Below are 22,139 nucleotides of genomic sequence, written 5' to 3'. Positions count from 1 at the left end.
CACGGCCCTGTTTGCAAATGCTAAAATGTTTAGGAACTACATAAATAATATATTAAAAAAAAAAAAACAACTTATAGTTAAAACAAACGCTATAATGTGTTAAAGTAATCGCACATTTTTTTTGATTTGTCAAATCGCCGAACCCCGCATTGGCATTTATAAAAAACATATTTCATAATAAAATGTATAAAATTTCTTCCACATCATCATAATATAAAAATATAAAATACAAATTACATAAGTGAAATATAAAAATTATGAAAAATATAAAAGACAAACTATATAAGGGAATTACTTCCATTCTGAGTTACATTAAATATCAAATTTTAAAGTAAGTTTAATCATATCTTCTCTTTAAGGAGCATTGAGTAACGTAAGTTTCTTGAGCTCATGTTACATCTTTCTTTTCGATGAATAAAGTTAGCAACACTGAATGAGGATTCTGGCCCTACCGAACTAGCAGGCGAAGAACAAACCACTCTTGCTTTAGAGGCTAACATTGGAATATCTTTTTCATATTTGTACCAAAATTCATCAAATTTCCAATTATTTTGCTTTAAAGCGTAATTGAAAAAAGACAACTCTTCTTTGATATTTCGCTTTGATTGTGTTTTTTGTATGGATAGATTGACACCGCACAATGTTGCAAGTTTAGCGAATCCATTTTTGTGGTTCACAGACTGTTCAGGTGAATCTTGAAGTTCGAATCGAACATCTGAATCTGTCTCTTCTAAAAATGAAAATGAGTAATAATATTTGTCAATATGCAAATCTTTTTACTGAAGTGCTTTAAAAAATTATTTACATAAGTTTAAATATATTTAAATTTAAAAACAAATAATATTTTATAACTAACCACTTCTCGGCTGATTTTGGTCATTTTGCAAACAAGTGTTTACAAACGTTGACCTTCGAGGATATTGTCGGAGCATTGTATTCGAAAATGTTTTCAACAGTTTACTTTCTGCTTCCTGATATTCTTTTTCTGTAAGACACTCGTTAGTTCTCGGATCAAAGAAACATGCCAGTAAAGTTTGTAACTTTTGTTTTGGAGATTTTTTTTTTTTAATAAAGTATACCTTCATAAACTTGAGAAGACTGCTTCGTAACATGTTTTCTTTCTCGACCAAAGAAGACGATTGCGATAGTAAACATTTAGTTGAAGATTCATTTTCAAGAAAGTTCATTAACGTATTTTGGACAAATTTGGCCGACGAAAGTGTTGGAAAATTTCTAGTAGAGAGAAGTTTAGTTGCTTCAAAGAATGGCGCAAGATTATAGTGTAAAATTTCTAGGAACTTCCAATCTTCTGATAACAGATTTAGTTTCTTGAGTTTACTAACTTGTTTTTCTGTTAACCCATTGATATTACCAGGATCTATAGTAATTTTATTATAAACATTTTTAGCTTTAATTATCTTACTAATCATTAAAAAAGTTGAGTTCCAACGTACATGAAAATCTGACGATAAGTTATTTATTTTTAGCCCCTCTTTCTTAACCTCATCAAAAACAAATGATTGCAATATTGAAGACCTTTTAACAAGAGCTAAAGTTTTTCTTAACCTAAATAAAATGATGGATGAAAAGTTAAATAACTGATTAACAGTTTCATCTGTAGATACTTCTTCCTCCTCGCTACTTTTATCATCATCCGAGCTCACGTTTTCTGTTTCAAAAGTACACGCATTTTCTACTTGATTGTTTACATCGTACATTTCAAGCTGTTCGTCCGACGATATATTTTCATTAGACTCGATATCGCTTTGATTGTAGTTATTGTAATAAATAAGATCCTCTTCGATATCTGATGTGCCATCTAATAAGCTCTGTGATGGTTTGGCCCACAACTTTGTTCCATGATTTAAAACGAGATTTAAGTTATGACAAATGCATGAAAGCCGTAAAGCTATAGATCCCATCGCCTTTTTAATGTCTTCAGCGTTGTCTTTTGTTATTGAAATAACTTTAGTATCAATTTCAAGTTTAGTAATTTCTTTTTGCACGAATGCTGTAAGTCTACTACTTAATTGTCTTCCGTAAAATCTACGAAAGCAAACTATATTTGATTTGTATTTAAATTTCTTTGTTAATTAATGCGTTGTTATGCAAAGCCAATAGAATCCAACCCTATTTTTCCACAAATCGGTTGCTAGAGCAATATGGGTAACTGACTTAAGTTTAGCTCTAAGATTGTTCTTGTATTGATAGTATTGCTTTCTCAATCGCTTTGCTATTGTCTTTCGATGGGGCGGTTTGTAAAGTGGGGCAAGAATGTTTAGAAGGCGTTGCATACCAGGTTTATGAAAATCGTTAAAAGGACGGCCATCTTGAATAATGCAGTTTATTACGGCTTCATCTATTTCATCTTTGTTCTGCATCCCAACTAAATTATCTTGAACGAGTAATTTTTTTTGAGAATCGTAAAGGTACTCAGATTTTTTATGAACATGGAAAATATGTTTTCGCAGATTTGGTTCAGGCCCACACACAAGGTTTCCATTCTCCGGGCACATCAAACAAACATACTTATTTGTGTTGGCAACAAATGAAAATAGGGTCTTAATAGGCAATGCTTTTATTTTACGGACTGATTTTATAACTTGATCATCGTCGGTATCAGAGTTCGAACCTACAGCACAAGCAATAGTTTATAAAAATATATTTCAAGTATCAACGGAAATTAAAGACTGATACAAATACATGACTGTACAGCAAGTAATTATTCTGGGTCATTTAATTTCTTTGACCTTTCTGTTTTCATTCACAAGTTCATCTTAATATTTAAATAAAATTTACAAACATACCTGAATATGTAATATTGTCACCAGATAGACGTCTTGCTTCAACAGTTGGCGTGTTTGTTTCAGATAAAGACAAACATTTCTGGCGATGTATATTGATAAAGTTTTGCGTTCGAAATAAAGGTCTTTTAGATAATTTTCTTTTTTTGTCTTTTTTTCCAGCCATTGTTGTCAAAAAAATTAAACAAAATTAATATGGTGCTTGCCTTGTTCACGAGAAGTCTCAGATTCATATCTTAAATAAAGACCCTGATAGTAATTTAATTTAATTATTTTCCTCAATCATTTTTATGTCTTTGAAGTCCCATACAGAATAGTTGGATTTATGGAACATAAGGTAATTAAACGATCGAAAACGAGTTTGTAACATAATTAAAGAAAAAGTAGAACATGTGAAAAAATTTTGATATTTGAAGTTCGCCTAAGGAATGATTTGAGAATGGTAATTTGAATCAGTTATGTAAAGTAATTTCAATTAAAATTGCTATAACTGTCGTAATTAAAAATTGATTTACCCACAAACGATTACAGTTAGGAAAACGTCATGATCACACTGAATTAAGAACAAGTTATCTAAACTTAAAAAAATCTCCTCACAAAAGTTTCGTCTCATTTTGGTAGTGGTTTGAACAGAAGTTTTGGCCGAAACCGAATAAGTAAAAAGTTGTCAAAGCAGATGTTTTTCGCTCACTAAATTGGTTGTCAAAAAATTATTTTTTTCTACGCGCCAACAAAACATGATATATATATATATATATATATATATATATATATATATATATATATATATATATATATATATATATATATATATATATATATATATATATATATATATATATATATATATACCTTTACATAAAAAGTCTTCAACTTTATAATCGTAATTCCGTTACGGAAAGAGCACGAACGTTCAACGGCGTTACAGATTTAACAATTTCAATATCTTTTTACCTGTGAATATGATAAAAATGTTGAAGCGGTTTTTAATGACGATATTTGAGGGATATTTTTGGAAAACTATCCGGTATAAATGAACAAGAAAATTTGTAAAAGGAGATTTTTTGGAGAGAGAACTATTATAATTTTGTCAATATGATAATAGTTATCTCTCCAAAAAATTTATTTATGTGGCGAGAAAGCTAAAATGCTGGCCAGTTTTAATGGCCTTATTATAATCTGTTTTTATATGCCCTTACTATATTTAGTGTCCCTCCTTAATTTTTAAATAATAAAAACATTTATACATAAAACCTTAAAAAAAACTACTTATAAATTTGCCTTTCAAAGAATCTCTTCTTCCTAAACGGGTGTCTCCCAGGGTAAATGCGTTTTCTCCTTACTACTATGTTTAGGCTATTTCTAAATTGGTTTAAGAAAGAAACCCGAGAACCCCACCCAAATATCTCCCCGACAAAAAATTCCCCTGGAAAAAATCCCCCCTCTCCCAAAAATAAAAGTAAAAGAAAAAAAAAATCAAACATTTGTTAAATTAAAAGATTGCCTCCCCCAACTCCTAACCGTCAGTTGTTGTGTGTACTATTTCGTGCATGTTCTCCCTAACAATCAGTCGATGTATATGTACACTCCGCTGCACAAATTCCAAAAAAGTTGGTCGATAAAACAAAAATAAAAAAGCAACAAATAAATTTAAAAATTTACACATTAAAAGCGGTATCAGGAAAAAAGCTGATACAAAGATAAAATGACAGTAAAGCGTTTCTAAGTATATAAAAAAAAACTATTTAAGCATTTTTCCTGGGAGGTTTTTTCAGGAGGATTATTTTCTTGATACAGTCTGAATTCCATACGTTCCGTCATTGAAAATTTTCAAAAAGATAACTGTTCCGGCCTAAGACTAGTAAAATATTTCCATGTTGGCCAGGAATTGAACTTTTTTTTAACCAGGGTCTAACAATGGTTTCAAAGCAAATGCGAAATTGTTCCGGCGCTAGGAATGGTTTTAATTGCCAATATAATCATGGATCGGAGTCGGTTATTGATATTTTAAAGGTGCACAGGGAAAAAAAAGTCTAAACCCGTTCAGACCAGTTGTTGCCCCAAATTAAATTAACTATGCTTTACTGCAAGTTTTGTTTCACTGCATTTCACTCTCTCATAAAATATCCTTTCAGAGAAAATGTTGACCAAAAGTAAATTTACTTACTTTTTAAGTATAGATTACTTTTAATTGTAACTAAAAGTTATTTAAAATGTAAACTTAAGTAATCAAAAGTAATTTTATGTAATTTACTTTTGATAGCCATTTCATTTTAGTTATAAAATAACACAAGTCTACTTAGGAAAACTAATTATATAAGTAAATTTTATTTACATTTGATTGCATGTAACTTTTTTGTAATGTATTTTAAAATGCTTTTTTTTTTTACAATTACTGTAATATGATTTTTTTAAAAATAAATTCTTTTTAAATGTAAAAGTAGATACATTTCGAGGTAAAATTATATTATGTAATGCAGTTTTAAAAAAGTAATTAACTTTTAAATGTAAAAGTAAATTACTTTTCCATGTAACTCAATTTTAAATGTAAATGTAAATTACTTTTTTATATAATCTACTTACATATAACTTACATTTGAAAGTAAATTCACCTTTCTTTACAAAATAAAAATTGTTTTAGAAAAGTAAATTACTTTTAAAAGTAAATTTAAGTTTTTTTTGAACGCTTACAATTACATACGCAATTTACTTTTTCATAAAGGCTTTCAACCATATCAGCGGTACTTTTAAAGAATGAAGTGCCAGACTCGAAAAAGCTTTTAATTTTGATTCTTTTCATCTAAAACAGTGGGTTTTTTTATTCCACCAATCTTTTTAGACTTTTTTTGTCATTTGAAAAATTCGGCCAAATTTGTAGTCTTTATTTGCCAAGCTCCTCTTGCCTTTTGGCATATTGTTCCCAAATGCCATCGGTTTTGTATTAAGTTTTTGATTTTTTTTATAACTGTCATGAGTTTCGGAATAATTAATGTTAACTTTCCAGCGTTTTGTGCGGCCTTCACTGCTTTCACAGGATTAAACCCTCCAGAGAAGACCCCAAGATCGCAATTAATTGCTTCTGCGAATTTCAAACTTCTTTTGAGAAGTTTGAAAACTCATTTGTCAAGTCATCGACAAACTTTTGACTGCTATTTATATGTTTATCAATATCGTTTTGCTTTCTCAGTTCTATGTCTCCAAGCGACTCTGATTTCTGTTTAGATGCTTTGAGAGTGGCTATTTTTGCATCTCCAACTGATTGAAGTGTTTTCTTGACACTATCACTTGCCATAGTTTTAATTTCTTCCAAACTAGCTAATGTTTGCAAATGGTTTGATTTATCTCTGATATCTCTACCAGCTTGTGCTAAGATTTGGATGTTCTGACTCAAAACTTGCAATGATAAAAAGGGTACTCTTGTGACATTCGTATTTTGATTATCGCGCCACATGATGTATTCCTCTAAGTAATTGTATGCGGCGAGAGTACGGGATATTTCTAATGATATATATAATGTTTTATTGAAACTTGGGGAATAACATCATACCACGTTGATAGCCTCTGGTTACTTTTAAATTGTATTTGAAAAAAAGATCCATATAAATTATTTAGGGTGTAATTGTATTTGAAAAAAGATCTATATAAATTAGTGAGGGTGTAATTGCATTTGTAAAAAAGATCTATATAAATTAGTGAGGGTGTAAATGGTGCTTGATTTTTTAGTTTAACAATATTTGTTTTTTGTTGTCCCAAAATTGACGTAGTTCATAGCAAGTTCTTTCTCTTCAAGCTCTAAGACTTCAGGTGATGGTTCCTCATCAACATCAAAGTTGTATGCATACACTTGAATTATCGTTATTGAGCTGTATGTTGTCCAATTTCTGGCATGGTCCATAATTTGTGTCAGCCTCAAGCGAAAACCGCTGATAGTCAGAATTTTATCATCATTTTCTTTGCACTCATTCATAAAAGCATGATTCAGATGTTTTTTTTCCATATTTATATAAAGTAAAATGCCACTCGTCTAGAATCTCTTTCTTCAAATTAATAAAAGGTACTGAGGGTTTATATTAAACGCTTAGTACCTTTCATTAGTTTGAAGATCAATCGACAAAAGAAATTTCTAATGGATATTGTAACCCTATGTCGTAAACTGAAGATAGAATTTTCAATACATTTTTTTAATATCCATGAGTTGAGAAATAGGAGTGAGCTGTGATTTCGGAAAAGTCTTTTATATCAAAAACGTTATTTGGTGGTGGCGGTTATCAAACTCGATGTTTGATAAAGTGCTCCTGAAGAAGAAGTTTTGAAGAAGACAAACAAGCGTTTGAATGCTTCTTCAGTAATTTGGTCACTTTTGACATCATCGTTTAGGTTTTTAATTGCGATTTCAATTTTTTGTCACTTGTATCATTATCATTTAGGTTATTAAGTTTGATGGTAAGTGCATTAATTTTCTTTGGGAACTTGAGCTTTCCAAAAACCTTTATAGCGCTTCGTGATGCATGATTGAACTCAAAACGTAATTTATTTCAACCTCTTGGGTTTGATAAACATAAATCGCTACCGAACGCGCAATACAACTTTACTTCAGTGTTATTTTCAGTAATATAGAAGTCTCGTAAAACTTGTGATTCAATCAACTGAATTTCTATGGTAGAAGCCTCTGAACTTATGGATAATATTCGCAAATATGGGAAAAGTTGTAAAATAGGGTTATCTTTTGTTCTGAGTTGCTACAATTCCTTTCCAACCATATTCAATCGTATTATGTACTTTAAGTTGTCATTTTTTTCGTTTTTAAGTCAAACTCGAAGGATACAAACTCGCCGATTTCACTGCAATTACCAACTGAAAATTTTCTGCTTCACATATTTCAAACAATAAACAGAACCAAAAACCAAGCAATAAATATTAATTTTTCGTTTTCACTATGATCACTCTTTCGTGAATGAAGAATTGTCTTGTGATGCAAAGTTTTATCCAATGACTACGCCGCTTTAAACATCGTTTAACCAGATTTTTTAAAAAACGAAGACGCTGCATTTAAATATTTAGAAACTCTCTTAACTTCATATAAAGCGTCCGCACATTTCTATCGTGATGCGTTCCAAAACGTCCGCACATTTCTTTCATGAAAAGCTCCAAACAATCGACACCTTGAAAAGTAAAACCAGGTCAAATGCTTTGTAATTTCTTAAACTTTTTTTTTCATCTTGAACTCAAACTTTCTTCACTTGTTTATTCTATAACATTAAAAAAAAATAAATAATTGAAGACATCTCAAATTAGTTTTTAACCCGTGTTGGTAGTGTTTTTTTGATGTCATTTATCACTAAAGAAAGGGTATTGAATAGAATAAAAATTAAAGCTAACAGTAGAAAATCGATATCGTTTTTGTTTTTGTAACCGATGTCGTTTTTGATGCGGCGCAATTTCATTATCTTAAAAAACATAGAGAATTGTAATCAATAAAAAGCAGAGAACAACTTGGTTGTTGAAATTTTTTTTAGTAATAAAAAGTAAATTATGAACAACCTAGTTGTTTAAATACTACAAACGTCTCGTGATCTGGGATGTTATACAAATAAAAAACATTGTTTGATGGACAACTTGGCTAGTTTCCCTTACAATCTTGGTGATGAGAGTGAATAGCATGGTGAGCGGCTCCACCAAGATCTTAATCAATCGGATATCGTTACCAACAACGTAGAAACAAACGCATGATAGCAATTAACTTTTAAAACGTAATTTAGCAAAAAAAAAAAAAAATTACCAAATAATTTTTCAAGTTTTTCAAGTTTTTCAAGTTTTTTCAAATAGTTTTTTAGTAAACTGACTTTGTTAATACTTGGAAGTGACTCCGTTGTTGAAAAACTTTTAATGTATAACCAACTGTTGATCGTGGAATATTCATATCTATTGAAATTTGTCGCACAGTCTTACCGTTATTAAATGCTTGTACAATCAACTTTTTCACTGCCTCGCTGAAATATTTATTATGTCCCATTACAAATTATTGATCATTGAATGTTTTTATAAAAATCTGCCTTCAGAAAAAGAAGTTAAAATAGTCTAAGTTATATCAACATTGTTAGAGTTTAGTTTGTCCAATTACTTTTGAGCCAGTCATTTCCATTCTTTTAGCAAAATTTTAAGTAATTACTTCCAAAAGGGTAATTGTAGTATAGTTTGACATGCTTAGGCAAAATTTCATTTAAAAATGTTGACTCGATGAGAATATATAACCTAAAAGGTGTTTGTCCAATTACTTTTGGACGCTACTGTACTTACAAAAGTTACAAAATTAGTAAAAAAAAATACAAAAATTGCTAAAACTCCAATCCGCATGCGCATATAGCCCTGATACTACACTGAAAAACGATTTAGTTAAGTGGGAAGGTTCTATGTGAATTTTGAAAATTTTTGGTGGAAAATTCCAAAGTTAAACGCAGTGTGTTAACTAACCCCTGTGGCCAACTAGCTCCAGCCTCCCCTAATAATTAATAGTGAAATTGTAAGTTGGACTTAAGAAAGATTAAGAAATAAATAAATTAAGAATATGCTAACAAAAAGAAAAGCAAACAAAAGCTTTAATGCCTACCAAGTTGCCTTTTAATGTTAAAAGTTAGTTAAATAAAAGTTATTTAAAAGTTAAAAAGTTGTTAAATTGATAACACATCTGCTTAATAAGTCGGTAAAGTCATAAGTTGGTTTCTATCCATCACTGGAATTTGACTTCATTCTTTTCACAATGATTCCGATTTACTTGAGTACTCACTGAAAAATATTATTATATTAAAATATTAATATATTAAAGCAAGGTGTAATCAGATCAGTTCCAAAAACAGTTTTTGGAAATAGGGCCCCTGATACTTTAGTTACCAAGTAAATAGCGGCAGGTTTCCAAAAGACCATCGAAAGCAGCGGTTTTTTTGCTAAAAAACTTTGATGAAAGTACTTGGACATCACCGTCTCAATAAAAAAAGTTAGCTTCATTATTGTTATCACGTACAACGTGTTCATATTTTAAATATTTTTACGAAAGATATATGATGAAACTTGTAAATAAAACAGAAGTTAGCGTAGGTTGAGCATCGTTCAATTTAATCTTATACTTTTTATGTTAACTCTAATTCTATTTAAGCTATGAATATTAGGGTGTGTCATACTAAAAAATTTTTAAAAATGACATTTGGGGAGTGATTTTTATGGGTTGGGGTTAGTTAAGCAAATTTCAACCAAAAATATTCAACTAGAAAATCAACTTGAAAATGTAAAAATAAGAAAAAAACTACATCTTTACGACAAAAAGTTAACAAAACTTTACATTTTTAATTACCTAACTAAGAAAAACGGACTTTAATGGAACCTAAGTCCATTTGTAATTGTAATCTATGAATTAACGAACACAGTTACTTAGCACTTAGTATTTGCTTTGTGTTAGCAGTAGATTAATTTATGTGCCTGCGATATCAAAAAGTTGCAATTTTTGTTGAATTTTTTTTGTGGTTTTTTATTATAATTATTATCGTTTTACAGTGAATAATAAATTAAATAAAATATTGTGTTATGGAGAGTTCAAAACTGAAACAAACTTGACATTCTTCTACAACTAACTGAACTAAATATCTTGGAGTAGGAAAAGATTGGCTGGAAACTGAAGTTTCTACACTGAGGGATGTACTAAAGAAAGGTCTACATATTCAAGAAAGTTTGCTTCTTTCTGACAATCTTGATAGGTGAGTTTTTTGACACAATATTGATAAGAGCATTTTCTATATATACCTAGAGGGGCACAAGACGTCCGATGACATCCATAGGACATACATTAGACATTTGGATGCCCGCTGTTTATCTCTGGACATCCAGTGACCACTGGGTAGGAAATATTACAATATTAAGTATTTCTAACAAACAATTTTATAACAGTTTAAATTTAATATTTTTTGTGGGAGATGTCATCTATCTGTAAAAGAAATCTCTGTGGTATTGGCAGACTTGGTATTGGCAGACTTGGTATTGGCAGACTTGGTATTGGCAGACTTGGTATTGGCAGACTTGGTATTGGCAGACTTGGTATTGGCAGACTTGGTATTGGCAGACTTGGTATTGAAACAATGGTCTTAATCCAATATTTTGTTTAAGATTCCTCTAGTCATATCTCAAAACACGCTGTCAGATAAAATTTTAACAGTCTGGAATAAGTTTAGAGACATTTTTAATCGAAAAGAAACAAAAGAAAACAATTGTAAAAATTGTGGGAAGGTAAACTGGACAAATTATTAGATATAACAAACTCTATGTGCAAAGTATTACTTTGTACAGATGAAAACTCTCCATGTAAGGAGGTTAAAAACTGTGCTGCAAGAGTTCACATTTTAAGCATTTGTTCAAAAGATATTAAGGTGCCACAACTTGACTTACTATGGCTCAGATCTCAAATAGATAAGGTTGGTGAAAAGTCAGGCTACCAAATGTATCAAATAGACAAGGTAGAAACAGAAAGAAAGGTTAAGGCAGGGAAAAAAAAAACAACAGATATTGCATCATTAGAAAAAAGAAACACTTCGAATAAAAAAGCTCATATTAATACACATGTTCAAACAGGAAACGTTGAAGATGAAGTTTATGAATCAGTAGGACAAAACTTTAATCAAGTAACTTCTCCTGAAAATAATAGGGATGCAAATGAAATATCTTCTGAAGACAGCTCAAATAATATCAAACAAAAAACTTTTGTTACCATCAAACAGAATTACATGAAGATCCCCAATACAGCACTAGCATCTCTTCGATTTGACATATTACCTGCTGCTACATCTGCAATTGTATCTGCTTTTCTACAAGAATTGATCAAATCTAATTACTTGAATCCAATGACTAATTTAGCATATGATCCTAAAAAAGTTTGGAGAGCCAGAGAAGAGATTATGGATAAAACTAGAGTTTTCTCAGAAAAACTAATTGTTGAAGCACCTATCAAAGGCATATTTGTAGATGGAAGAAAAGATCCAACTCTAATTTTGATTGAAGATTCAATTACTAAAACGAACACCTTCAGAGGGTCCAAACAAACCAGCTAAAGAAGCTGTAATCGGACTTTATAACTGAATGGATCCTAGAGGAGTTTATCAAACTATGATTGTGATTGGATCAGGTTCCACAAATTCAATGACTGGGTCTGGTAACGATGACGGATTAGTAACCCATCTGGAGAAACGAATAGGAAGAAAATGTTTTTGGTCAATTTGCATGTTGCATACAAATTAGCTTTAGGACACCTGATTGCTACTCTTTATAGGCCTGCAAACTCTAAGGATGGATTTAAAGGGCCTATAAGCAAACTATTATCAAAAGTAAATCAATTAAAACGACTAGAACAGTTTGAAGCGATTAGACAGATTGAACCTCTGATTAAAATTCTCGATGACATTTTAAAGTCAATGTCCACCAACGCTCTACTAAGTTACAAGTTAGTTTCTTGTCTTTAATCAGGTATCTTGAATCCTTCACTTGTCAACAAAAAAAGTGGAAATCTTTACCATAGCAGGTGGCTCATAACTGGTCAGGCAATCCTTTGGTTTTACATTAGTGAACATGGCTAGGAAGGTGACACTTTAAAAAATCGAAAAGTTCTTTCGCAGTTAGAATCAAGGTGAAACATTCAATTGTCAATGGGCCCCATCATCTAATTAAACTTATTTATTTATTAAGAGGTCAAACAGTCGAAGTTAAGGATGCCGTTACAAAGTCTATTCAAAATGGGCCATTTCATGCTCATTCTGAGTTTCTTCTTATTTCTCTTCTTGCAATCTCATCAAATGAAAATAGAAATTTTGCAGTTAACATGATTCTGAAAGTTAGATGAGGCTCAGAGCAAGGTGATGCAAATGTAAGAAACCGAAAAAAACCTACACTCAACTTTGATGTTGTGACTCTCCTTGAACTCACTGACTGGAGTTATGAACAAATCTTGGAGCCGAATTTCACATGTAAAATGACGAAAAAAAAAATAACAAAAAGTAATAGATTCTCCAATGGAAGTACCTTACTATCCTCAGTCATGTGAAAGAGTTGCAAAGGAAGTGACTGAAGCAGCAGCTGCAGTTTATGGTTTTCAGAGACGCGACGGTTTTATCGGAGCAAGAATAAAGCACAAGATGTTGTTCCAAATCTGAAATCCCAGAAAGATTTAATCAAACTGTTTAGTTGATATTCAAGCTTGATTCTCGTAAAAATTTTGTTTTCCATCAAAACGTGTTTTTTTTTTAAAACATTTTATGTAATTATAGTTATTTATGTAGTTATATTCGGAAAAAAAAAATCCGTGTCCACAAAAAATTTTAGTGTTTCACATATAACAATTTCATGCAGTTCATCTGCAAGTTTTAAATTTCATAGAATACTTTTTAGCGTTGTAAAAATCTATACCACGTGTTATGAAAATGTAACGTAATTTTATGCATTGTTTTCATTTAAACGGTATTTACTTAAATATTGTAATTTTTATATTCATTTTTACCCTCTCCCCCCCTCCCCCCCACACACACACACACATTCACACACAAAAATGATTTCATTTCAATGTTGTTTAGAAATACCTACCACATAATAAAATCACTCACCAAATTGTTATTTTTGAAAATTTAAAATTTTTTTAAAGTATGACATACCCTAATGAATATGCTTGATAATTCAGATATTTCAACTTGTTATATTGAATGTCAAAGTAAATCCAGTGATGCTTGTGACCTTCAAGCATATTTCTTATCCATATATGCTGACAGACACACTCACTGAACTTTGTCGTGTTTCTTCCGAAGCCAAGATTTAGAAAGCTGAAAAAATTAAAATAGTAACAGGCGTTTTCTCAGAAAAGGAGAATCAATTTAAATGTATTCAGTTACATTTGATCTCGTAACTCGTAAAAAATCAGTTGAATCGCAAATGGAAATGATACTTTTGAAACACATTACCATGGGACTAAAAAACACTCTGTTGATGAACCGATGATAGCATTCAAGACTGAAATTTATTAAAACAGTAGAACCCTGTGAAGTTTTTAAAGAGAGGCTAGAAGTTATGGTGGCGCATAGCTGATCAAAAAATCATTGTAATTTGATGTAATTTAAAAGAGGGCACTTTATTTATAACAAAAGATGAAGGGTTTTACTTCCGATTTTTTGTTGTCTTGTGTCAATGTGCAATGTCATTTAGACGTCTGTGATCGCTGGAAACGAATAAATGAATGTTGACATGAAGACATTTCTAAATACAAACTAAGCAAATAGTCAACGAAAAATTAGGAGCATTGCTTCTTGTCAAGCTGTCACGCTTTTATCGGAGAGGGCTCAAATTCTCATAAAACTTGGAGTTGATTTTGGCAAGACATCAGTCTTATCCTAATATGTATGAATTAATGAAATTCTTATTATCTGTTCAAAACGTCAACCGATAGGATTGTGGAAAAAAGATAAACTCAACACTTTTCTTTTGCCTAAGAAATAATTTAGCAAATATTATGTCAAACAATCTTTTGAACAGGTCATTGACATTTGAAGCGGTGGTAGGAGCTTCTTAAATGTAAGTTTTCGAATTACCGACGTTGCATCTTATTTTCCTCTATCAAAACCTCTCGTCAGCCAGATGTAAATTTCCGTGGTGAAGTCTCAATTTCTAATTAACAAACTCCTTTGATTTATTTATATTTCAAGGAAACTCCTCACAGATGTTCAAGAGAATATTTTGCGGAAATATAAGGGCCGTAGGAACATAGGCCCTTATATTTCTGTAAAAACTATTTTTCATATAAAGAAACTGAGAAAAAACAATCAAATTTGAAAGACTTCTCCTCCAATAAATTTCCTCCTCCTGCTAAACATTTAAAATTGCCTCAGAGTTTTAATCAACTGAACGACTTTGTGGTTTCGAACTTTTTAATTCAGCAGCAGAAAAACTTTTGAAAAATTTACTTTGAAAAATTCTCTCGATTAAAAGAATTGAAAGATTGTTTTATAAAAGTTTTGTACTTTAAAACAAGAAACCTTTAATCCAACAAAATGGAGACTCTCGACAGGTCAAAGCAATGCCTCAGATACGTTCTTTTGCATCATGGCAATAATTTTGGTTCTATATCAATAGGTTATTCTATTTATTTGCTTGAGACCTCCATGACATTAAAACGATACTTGAATAAATATCCGGAACAATTATTTGTGTAAATCAAAAAATGGTAAACATTTTCCATGGTCAGCAAAATTGTTTTACCAAATTACCATGTTATCTTAAAGTTTGGGGCAGTTGAGCAAGAAATCGACACTGAATACAAAAAGCATGACTCATTTGCAAAACTTTCACATTAATGCTACAAATATTATGAATGAATCCGTTGTTAGAAAAAAAAATGAAAAAAAGTTTTTCACCACTCCATTTTAAACTTGGCTGTTTGAAACAATTTTTTAGAGCACTGAAAACTGATATTTCCTAATGGTACATAGTACCAGCAGTTTGTCAATTATGAAAAAAAAGCACGAGTTTGTGATGCATCACAAATTTGCTATCTTATAAATAAGAAAAAGTTTGTTAAAACAATGGGTGGCAAGGAGAAACCAGCTTAGTTAATGTTTGTGACAGTTGTTAAAAACTTTCTTAAAACGAGTATAAAACTTCATTTCACAAATAGCCATCGTCACCAGTTTCTTGAAATTCCCGGAAAAGAGATTTAAAAGCAAAGAGAGTGGTTCTACCAAGATCTTAAGACTATGGAAAGTTGTTAACAGGGACGTTGGGACAATCACATGATGGCAGACAACTAGAGCATCAATCAAGATGACTCAAGAAAGGTTTACACAAAAGAGCTAGGAGCGAACGTTTTTGACCAATTGAGTATTTATGAGTAAATGACATTGCGTGTAAGTCTCTTCAATAGAATAAGAACAAATGTTAAAATAAATGCAATAAGTTTTTTTTTTGAACTGGTTTCCATTTATTTCATAGAAGTACAGTTCGCACTATTAAACATGAACAATCTTATGTCGAAGCCAGATTAAAAAAAGAATAGAAAAAAAATTAGCATCTGAATCTGTGTTCAAATGTGTTCAATCGAAACAATGAATTTTACGAAACTTTTGTCAAGAAAGAAAAAAAGGGTTTTGATGACATCATTACAAGTGTTTAAACTCAACTTAAATGAATATGCAAAGATATCTAACCTAAAGCTCAATTAGCAAGATAGTAATGCAACTTAATTAGCAAATCTAAATTCGATTGGTGCTCAGAATGTCCAGGCAGTTCGTAAAAATTAAAAGTACATTTATTCGTAGCTAACGTTTTTCATAGTTCCACTGAACAATAAAAAACTATAAATGAATCTCGTGGGCCGAGTTGAAATAATGCTTTTTTTATATATAAATTTTGGTGTGTCAAAAAATCACCTACTGGTTTCGCGGTCATTATTAAAAAGTCCTTATTAAAAATGTTTGATAACGAACATACGCAAATTGGCTTAAGAGTTTGGCGTCGATGAGAAAAAAGTTTGGAACCATCTTAAAGAATTGAATTTGCCTACAAAAAGACACGACACGATCTACCCAAGTTGAACGAAGCGCGTCAAAGTCTGGAAAAACAAAAAGTCAATTCTTGCAAAAATCTTTATTTTAAACACTCTTGTTTTTTAAACGAATCGGAGTTGTGTCGAAAAGAGCTCATTTGTAGCTCTGATGCCGCCCCTCGACACCGCACGATTTTTCCGATTCGCCGCCAACTTAGGTTTTTTAAATTTTATTTTGACTTTCAAAGTGATCATCGTGTTTCTTGTTCATCGATGATATCGGTGATCATGCTGCTCCTTGTTGAGAACATTTGACTCCTGAAATTCATTTTCTTTACTTGTTGATTTTCGCCTTTTGTGTTTTGAACGGCGATCTGTTTTTAGACTCTTTAATTTTTTCTCTGAATTTCGACTTTTATTCTTAAAAGCTGTCTGCTTCCCGCTATGGTTTTGATGAACGTTTCGGACGTCATTAATTTGTTGGTTGACTTCACTTTGATCACCATTAAGCGTTTGATCTTTACCAAGAGCGTCATTGTTTGGCTCATTACTTTCATCTTGATCTTTTGCTTTGCATTGATAGCTTGAATTTGAAAGACCAGTTGTTATAAAACTACCGGAAAATTTCAGTTCAATTTCATTTACACCTGTAAGATCGAGACCAGGATTTCGGTTTTCTGGAATGACGAACAACCACGTTGTAAACACAGTGGGTGCTCTAAAAACCCCTTGAAAGCTTTCGTGGACATTACCAGAATCAATAAATGTAACCTAAAACAAATGTCAATTTAGTTCCTCAGTATGAAAACAAATATAGATTTCGTTCCCCTATTTCTTTCCAATATCCCCGTTTATTCTTTTGGGCGAAAGTTTTGCATTTTTTTCTTTAAACTTAAAAAATTTTTTTTGGAATAAAAAAAAAAAAAGAATCAGCAGTAACAGTAAAAACGAGCAAATTTTGTTTTTATTTTGCCATTTTTTACTCCTGTAACCAAGGTAACTTGATTTAGTAAAACATTTGAAAGTACTTTAACAGACATCTTTTCTTATTATTTTTTTTTTTTTTTAAATAATTTGTAATTATATTACATATAAGTAACGCAAACTATGAAGAAACATTTTTATATTTTTATTTTGTCAAGAGTCATATAATTTCTTCCTGAAACGCAAACTTTGTTTTTTTATTGTTTGTTTTTTTTATTGTTGTTTTTTTATTGTTTGTTTTTTTATTGTTGTTTTTTTATTGTTTGTTTTTTTATTGTTTGTTTTTTTATTGTTGTTTTTTTATTGTTTGTTTTTTTATTGTTGTTTTTTTATTGTTTGTTTTTTTATTGTTTGTTTTTTTATTGTTGTTTTTTTATTGTTGTTTTTTTATTGTTGTTTTTTTATTGTTTGTTTGCTACAAACAAAATGTTTGCTACAATTTTACAACAACAAAAAAAAAAAAAAAAAAAAAAAAAGAAAGAAATTTGATAACCTGATCTTGTTTTTCTTTTAATAAAATTTGAACTTTTTTGTTTAAACTTTTTATTTCCTTGCTTTGTGTTTTTATCAGATCTTTTATTTCTTTGATTGCTCGCCATTGAGCATTCTTTTTATTCCGCCTGTCATCTGGTGTTGCTACATCTGATCTCTTCCCAGGTTCTTCAACATTTTGTATAACAGCACTCTTCGAGTAATAGGAGATAGTGCGAATCCACTTATCACCGATGAACTTGAAGCATCGATCATTGTATCGATCTTCAGAGACACCTGTTGACTCGGCATAGGTTTCAACAATCCCGTTCAATGTCTTCGCTCCTTTAAAGATGACTTTTACTTCATCAATCCGAACACGCTCACGTCCTAAGAAATACGACGAGTCGATGTCAACTGTGTAGGAAAACTGACGATCTTTTTTGAGATTCTGAATTGTATCGTTAGTGCAGTTCATCAGTATTTCGTTAACAAATTTGTGGTCCGCAGAGTAGCTCACACCGGATTCCTGCAAACATTTCTTTACTTGATTATACATTTCTTCTTTTGTGCTGAAATTTATTGATTTATTTATATCTATAAAAATTCTATTAAAGAGTTTTATATTACTTAAACAAATGGTTTTATAATCCAAATACCTGTTTCGTTCTTCTTTTAGAGTTTTAAAAGAGTCATTGAACCTTTCTTCAAATGTTGTCGTCATGATTGCATTATTTTCTTCTGACTCAAAAATCTTTAATCTATCTTCAAAGACTTTTGGGTCAATAATAGTTGTATTCAAATGACTTAAACAACTGCAGTACTTTTGTTCTTTTATAGTGATTGTAAGATCAGTGAAGGTTTGTGGAGGTGGGTACAACTGACGAAGGTTTTGATTAGATTGGTACAGAAGCTTGCTTTGAATGGAAAGAATCTTTTCCAGATCATCTGATGGATTAACAACAAGATCTTCTTGACATTTTTCCAGATGGAAGTAGTAATAAGCGTTGCAATATTCTTCGTTCAGGCGAATAAACTCGAGTTTGATAGCAAGTTTTTCCCATTCTACATCTAAGTACGCTGCTGAAAGACTCTTTGATGCCAAATTACGTATCGATTCGGTCTCTTTATTAACTACGGACTCTAACTCATCTTCTGTTTTTATAATTTCTTCTGCTGTAAAAACACTCTCCTCAAAATACAAACCCCATGCATGTCTTGATGCAGAAAAGCTTGTTTCAAGCGCGGCTTGATCGATGGTAGCCTGTGTTTTTGTTTCTCCAGTTGTAATGAGCTTTAAGAGTGCAGTTCTGTAATTTGTTGCTTCTGGCACATCATTTGATAGAGTTGAATCAATCATTCCAACAGTATGCTCTTTTGCTATTGTCCATTTAAAAACATCCTCAGCACTTAACTTCTTAGATTGCTCGATTGCTTCAGTCGCCGTTTTATCTTTGAATTGTTCAATAAGTGTTGCGACGTCTTGAAGAGGATTGCCAGGATCGAAACCTATTCTAACTGTTCGCTCTGCTTTAATGAAAGATATTGTGCTTTCAACCATATCAGTGGTACTTTTAAAGAATGATGTGCTGGACTCGTAAAAGTTTTTAATTTTGGCTAAATCTTTAGTACTCTTTTTATCTAAAACAGTGGGTTTTTTATTCCACCAATCCTTTAAGACATCTTTTTGTCGTTTGAAAAACTCGGTTAACTTTGTAGTCTTCGTTTTCCAAGCTCCTTTCACCTTTTTAAATATTGTTCCTAAAAGTTGTCTCTTTTGTATCAAGTTTTTGATGGTTTTCATAACTTTCATTAGTTTCGGAATAATTGTTGCCAACTTGCCAGCGTTTCGTGCAGTCTTTAACGCTTTCGCTGGGTTAAAACCTCCAGTAAAGATTCCAAGGACACAATTAACTGCCTCTGCAGCTGCTTCTGCGACTGCTAGAGTAGTTGCAAGAATGACTCCATTTTTAAAGTTTATAGTTTCATCTTCAACTTCTTTTGAGAACTTTGAAAACTCATTTGTCAAGTAATCGATAAACTTTTGACTGTTGTTTATCTGCTTATCAATATCGTTTTGCTTTCTCAGTTCTATATCTCCAAGCGACTCTGATTTCTGTTTAGATGCTTTGAGAATGGCTATTTTTGCATCTCCAACTGATTGAAGTGTTTTCTTGAGATTATTACTTGCCATTTTTTTAATTTCTTCCAAACTAGCTAACGATTGCAAATGGTTTGATTTATCTCTGATATCTCGACCAGCTTGTGCTAAGATTTGGATGTTCTGACTCAAAACTTGCAATGATAAAAAGGGTACTCGAGTGACATTCGTATTTTGATTATCGCGCCACATGATGTATTCCTCTAAGTAATTAAATGCGGCGAGAGTACGGGAAATCTCTAATGGTGTGTATAATGTTTTATTGAAATTATTGAAATTAGCGGATTTGCGAATAACGTCATACCACGTTGATAGTCTCTGGTCACTTTTAATCAAACTGTTTGGCGCGAGTTTGTTTTGTGAACCAATGTTCATGATTAAACATGTTGCAGCGGCTCTCATAAAGATTGGATCAGCGTCATGTTTACTTTTCATACTGATAAACTGTATTTGAAAAACATATCTATATAATAAAGACACTTTTTTGTATGTTTGGTTTTTAATTCCGGCAATCTCTGCTTTTGTTGTCCCAACATTGACGTAGTTTATAACAAGTTTCTTCTCTTCAAGCTTTAAGCCTTGAACTGATGGTTCCTCGTCAACATCAAAGTTGTATGCATACACTCGAATTATCTTTATTGAGCTGTATGTTGTCCGATTTCTAGCATGTTCCATAATTTGTGTGAGCTTCAAGTGAAAACCGCGGATGATCAGAATTTTGTCATCACTCTCTTGGTATTCATTCATATAAGCATGATCCAGGAGCTTTTTCCCATATTTACATGACGTAAACTGCGACTCGTCAAAAGTCTCATTCTTCAAATTAATGAAAGGCACTGTGCTCAAATCATCGCCAAAAGAAAAACCTAATGGATATTGTAATCCTGTTTCGTAAGCAGAAAGTAAAAATTCAATTACTTTTTCAGACTCTCCATTTATCGTGAACCTGGTGTGAACTGTTATTCCAGAAAAGTCTTTTATATCAAAAAAATGATTTGGTTGTGGAGGTAGATCCAGGACCACATAATCAAACTCAATGTTTTTAAAAACGCCGGTTTGTGCGCCTTTTTCCTCATCAATATTTTTATGAATTTTATTAGCAGTTTGATCCTCACTATCAACATGAATCGTTAAAAAATAAATTTTCTTTGGAAATTTGAAGTTTCCATAGACCTTAAAAGCGCTTTCTGATGTGGAGTTGAAATCAAGATATAATCTATCCAAACCTTTTGGGTTCGATAAGCATAGTTCGTTATCGAACGCGCAATACAACTTCACTACAGCGTTATTAACATGAATAGACAAAGTTCCTAAAAATGACAATTCAACTAACTGAATTTCTAATATCGGAGCATTTGATATAATAGTTAAATTTCGCAAATTTGGAAAAAGTTGTAAAATAGGGCCTTCTTTCGTTCCGAGTCGCCATAATTCCTTCCCAACGATTTTTAATCGTGTTATGTACTTTAAGTCGTCATTTTTTTCATTTTCGAAGCATACTGACATGATTTCACTGCAATTACTGGTTATTGTGGGCACAAGTGGTTCCTCTACAACAGCTTCAATAACCTCAAAAGCTTTCTTTTTGTCATTGGAATAATTTTCACCATCTTTATTTTCTATGATATCTTGAACTTCAATTGGTAAATCTGTGCTATTTATTAATTCAATCTTCTTATTTTCAGTGTTATCTTCGGTATTATCATCAGTTGTGCTGTCGTAAACCATTGCTTTTTTTGTAATCGAAAACGCTTTCAGTTGCTCGAACGTTTTGCATGTTAGATTTAATTCAGACCAAGTTGTATCTGAGTCAATGTGTTTGTAATGAGACTTTGTACAAACACAACTTGAGTTTTCGCATGCTTCGAGTATATCATTCTGGCTTTCTTCTCTAGAAACTATATTTTTACAAGAAGAAAAAGATAAAAATATTACAAAATAATACAAAATACCAAACATCAAAGCCATCTTCCTTTTAAGTTTTTTTCTGTTAGCTTTTTTGTTTTTTGTTTTCAACGGACTTTTTCTGCTTCACGTGTTTCAAACCGTAAACAAAACCAAAAACAAAGCAGTAAATATCTGTTTTTTGCTTTCATTATGATCACTCTTTCGTGAAAGAATAAATTGTTCTTGTGATGCAAAGTTTTATACAATGACTACCGTA

General features: G+C 31.5%; 3 protein-coding genes and 1 pseudogene across 3 annotated transcripts; 1 reads left to right on the top strand and 3 right to left on the bottom strand.

Moving 5' to 3' along the window:
* Positions 1-341: 341 nt before the first annotated feature.
* LOC145195193 (uncharacterized) lies at positions 342-1,613 on the bottom strand. Its single transcript, XM_080073001.2, has 2 exons — positions 857-1,613; positions 342-730 (listed from the first exon to the last, which is right to left on the bottom strand). Exons 1-2 carry the CDS (start codon positions 1,428-1,430, stop codon positions 342-344), a joined length of 963 nt encoding a protein of 320 aa, XP_079929127.2. The 5' UTR covers positions 1,431-1,613.
* On the bottom strand, positions 1,614-2,970 carry LOC149890585 (uncharacterized; annotated as a pseudogene).
* A 7,377-nt stretch (positions 2,971-10,347) lies between these two features.
* Positions 10,348-13,305, top strand: LOC149890584 (uncharacterized). The gene is made up of 3 exons (XM_090083292.1): positions 10,348-10,503; positions 10,600-10,689; positions 10,807-13,305. Exon 3 carries the CDS (start codon positions 11,111-11,113, stop codon positions 11,891-11,893), a length of 783 nt encoding a protein of 260 aa, XP_089939418.1. The 5' UTR covers positions 10,348-10,503; positions 10,600-10,689; positions 10,807-11,110; the 3' UTR covers positions 11,894-13,305.
* Positions 13,306-16,448: 3,143 nt separating this feature from the next.
* LOC149890583 (uncharacterized) lies at positions 16,449-22,106 on the bottom strand. Its single transcript, XM_090081852.1, has 3 exons — positions 18,474-22,106; positions 17,837-18,386; positions 16,449-17,130 (listed from the first exon to the last, which is right to left on the bottom strand). The coding sequence occupies exons 1-3, from the start codon at positions 21,941-21,943 to the stop codon at positions 16,627-16,629; spliced, it is 4,524 nt and encodes a 1,507-aa protein (XP_089937978.1). The 5' UTR covers positions 21,944-22,106; the 3' UTR covers positions 16,449-16,626.
* Between the last annotated feature and the right edge of the window lie 33 nt (positions 22,107-22,139).

This window comes from Hydra viridissima, unplaced genomic scaffold, assembly GCF_058129835.1.
Source record: "Hydra viridissima isolate aposymbiotic clone 2 unplaced genomic scaffold, HvirCarnegie_v1 scaffold_3, whole genome shotgun sequence".
NCBI classification, from domain to species: domain Eukaryota; kingdom Metazoa; phylum Cnidaria; class Hydrozoa; order Anthoathecata; family Hydridae; genus Hydra; species Hydra viridissima.
The sequence above is the reverse complement of the archived record's forward strand: the minus strand, read 5'-3'. Positions and strand labels throughout refer to the sequence as shown.

Bases quoted from the DNA above. Each gene is read 5' to 3' on its own strand.
- LOC145195193 (XM_080073001.2), bottom strand. From the start codon at position 1,430: ATGATTAGTAAGATAATTAAAGCTAAAAATGTTTATAATAAAATTACT. The intron at 731-856 runs GTTAGTTATAAA...TTTCATTTTTAG, and splicing joins CCAAAATCAGCCGAGAAGTG to AAGAGACAGATTCAGATGTT.
- LOC149890584 (XM_090083292.1), top strand. From the start codon at position 11,111: ATGTGCAAAGTATTACTTTGTACAGATGAAAACTCTCCATGTAAGGAG.
- LOC149890583 (XM_090081852.1), bottom strand. From the start codon at position 21,943: ATGGCTTTGATGTTTGGTATTTTGTATTATTTTGTAATATTTTTATCT. The intron at 18,387-18,473 runs GTATTTGGATTA...AATAAATTTCAG, and splicing joins CTAAAAGAAGAACGAAACAG to CACAAAAGAAGAAATGTATA. The intron at 17,131-17,836 runs GTTATCAAATTT...CATTTGTTTTAG, and splicing joins TAAAAGAAAAACAAGATCAG to GTTACATTTATTGATTCTGG.